The sequence below is a fragment of the Nymphaea colorata genome, chromosome 3, assembly GCF_008831285.2.
Source record: "Nymphaea colorata isolate Beijing-Zhang1983 chromosome 3, ASM883128v2, whole genome shotgun sequence".
NCBI lineage: Eukaryota > Viridiplantae > Streptophyta > Magnoliopsida > Nymphaeales > Nymphaeaceae > Nymphaea > Nymphaea colorata.
Genome location: NC_045140.1, coordinates 22454301 through 22457208, shown reverse-complemented (window position 1 = coordinate 22457208; position 2908 = coordinate 22454301). Strand labels below are relative to the sequence as shown.

The window sequence follows — 2908 nt, the reverse complement described above, 5'->3', positions numbered from 1 at the left end:
AAGTTTCTGAAAGGAGCATTATACCTTTCCAATATAAAGACGAAAAAAATAAACACAATAATTACTGAAAACTGGACTAAACGAGAGAGAAGAGATTATTGCTCATTTTAGATTTTTTAATTCCCGAAATACCCTTAAACCGGAACTCCGTTAAGGGCCGTGACCCCGTAATGTCTCGGCCCAGGCCCGTCCAGTCTCATTGTCTACGCCCAATAACTCCGCAATAAATCGAAAATTCACGTTTTTTTCACTCCTCAAGATAAGGTTCACCGGGAAAAAACAAAAACGACATTAAAAACCCGATTTTCGTTCTCAAGTTTGGAACCCACTGCCGGTCCGAAGTCCACATCCGAAAAGAGCCATGCCATCTCGTTTTATGTATTATTATAATATATTTTCATGGCAACCGTGTAAATTATGTGCCCCCGCGAGTTGGGGCTTGCTAAAGGCGGACCACCAGACGACTTTTTCTTTCGGGAAAATAATAATAATCACTGTGGAAGGAACAGCGTAATTACGGAGGAGGGTAAGGAAGGCTGAAGAAATTGCAGGTCCGGACACCGGACCGCAGCCCTTCGGCCGACGCGGTATTACGCGTCTTCTTGGTTCTTCCTCTCTCTCTCTCCCTCTATAAATCCATGGGAACCACAGACGGCGTCTTCAGCAGATGCGCCACTCTGTCTCGACCCCCTGCATCTGTTCCTTTTCCCCAAATCCCAAACGTGCCCACCATTGCCATATCGATAGAAGCCGGCGGTAGGCACAAAGAGAGAGAGAGCGAGGGAGGGAGTCGACGGAATGAGGCTGCCCGAGGACGACCAGTTCTTTCCCTCGACGCCCGGCAAGGTGAAGATCGACCGGAGTAACCACGCGATGAACCGGCAGCTGCACAGGTGCTTTGCTTCCACGTCGACCATGTTCGTGTGGGCCGTCTTCCTCATCGCGCTCACGCTTTCGTACCTGAGCTTCCAGAGCTTCATGGACACGGGCACCAGGTACCTCGCCGCCTCGTGGGGCGGGCACCAGTGGGAGAAGCGCGTCCGAGAGTCGGCGCGGCCGCATCGGACCCGCGGTATGAAGGTGCTCGTGACGGGTGCGGCTGGGTTCGTCGGCACCCACGTCTCGTTGGCCCTCAAGAAGCGCGGCGATGGCGTCGTCGGGCTCGACAACTTCAACGACTACTACGACCCATCGTTGAAGAAGGCGCGCACCGGTCTCCTGGACTCGCACGGCGTGTTCGTTGTCGCCGGAGACATCAATGACGCCCGGCTCTTGGCGAAGCTCTTTGACCTGGTCGCCTTCACTCACGTGATGCATCTCGCCGCGCAGGCCGGGGTCCGGTACGCCATTGAAAATCCGGCGTCGTATGTGCACAGCAACGTCGCCGGGCTCGTCACGCTGCTGGAGGCCTGCAAGTCGGCCAATCCGCAGCCCGCCGTGGTCTGGGCGTCGTCGAGCTCCGTCTACGGCCTCAACGAGGAGGTGCCCTTCTCGGAATCCGACCGAACCGACCGGCCTGCTTCGCTGTACGCCGCGACGAAGAAAGCCGGCGAGGAGATCACCCACACCTACAACCACATCTACGGCCTCTCCATCACCGGCCTCCGATTCTTCACGGTGTACGGCCCATGGGGCCGGCCGGACATGGCCTACTTCTCGTTCACGCGCAACATCCTCCAGGGGAAGCCCATCACGGTGTTCCGCGGCAAGGGGAGGACCGACCTCGCCAGGGACTTCACGTTCATCGATGACGTCGTCAAGGGCTGCGTAGCGTCGCTGGACACTGCCCAGAAGAGCACGGGGAGCGGCGGGAAGAAGAAGGGGCCGGCTCAGTACCGGATCTACAACCTGGGGAACACGTCGCCGGTGACGGTACCTAACATGGTCGGCATCCTCGAGCGGTACCTCAAGGTGAAGGCGAAGAAGAACGTGGTGGAGATGCCCGGCAATGGCGACGTGCCCTTCACCCACGCCAACATCTCCCTCGCCCAGCGAGACCTCGGCTACAGACCCACCACCGATTTGCAGACCGGCCTGAAGAAGTTCGTCCGGTGGTACCTCTCCTATTACGGCTACCACAATCGCGGCGGTGGCGGAAAATCAGATAATTAGCCCCAAAAAAGTAGAAAATGATTAAAAAAACCATTCCCTTCCTTTTTTTTTTTTTGTATATTTTCTTCCTTTTTTCATCCATTACGGAAGAGATCATAATCATTCTTTCCTCGGTGAAAATTTGCTCTTCTCCCTTTGTGTTCTCTATGTTAAGAGGAATCCCAATTCTCTCTGCTCAAGAAACGGAGCGACCGGCAATCATATTTTCCGGCGAATTCCTGGTTTTCTCGGCGAAAAACTTTTCTTCTTTTTCCTCTCGCTGGAAGCTGAGTATGGTGCTGCACGACGATTGGTGGACAGCGTGACAGCGAGGATGATGCAATAATTGAGGTGCCAGCTTGGCCTGTGCGTGATTTGCGAACGTGTGGGGCCCGCTCCTCCCCCACCACCATGTACTTTCCTGCCTTTTAAATATTCTTCACGAACGGTGGGGCCCCGACCCCTTGGGCGGACTCGTGTCATCATCGTAAGACGTGTATGGTGACCTGCCCTAATCTCAGCCGTCCGTTCCAGCTGTGTGGAAGCTTTTCTGTCGGGGGTTTGGCTTCCTTTCTTCTTCTCCCAGATCTCGATTGCCCACAGAACAGGAGTTCGGGATTTAGGGCGCGTTTGCTTCCCGGCCTTCCGGTGACAAAATCTTTCTCATGTCAAAACGCGGCTCCCAAGTCCCAAGCTCTCCGCTCGCCCGGGAATTGGCTTCAAGGCCTTGATTGGTGGCAAAATTTGTTCGAGATAAGTTTCATCGGTTGAATAACTTGCTTTCTATTTGGAATGTTGTTGTTTTCTGTGCACAAGT

General features: G+C 54.4%; 1 protein-coding gene across 1 annotated transcript; it reads left to right on the top strand.

Annotated features, from left to right (window-relative positions):
- The first annotated feature begins 637 nt into the window (after positions 1 to 637).
- LOC116251149 (UDP-glucuronate 4-epimerase 1-like) lies at positions 638 to 2265 on the top strand. Its single transcript, XM_031625242.2, has one exon. The coding sequence runs from the start codon at positions 799 to 801 to the stop codon at positions 2110 to 2112; it is 1314 nt and encodes a 437-aa protein (XP_031481102.1). The 5' UTR covers positions 638 to 798; the 3' UTR covers positions 2113 to 2265.
- Positions 2266 to 2908: the final 643 nt, after the last annotated feature.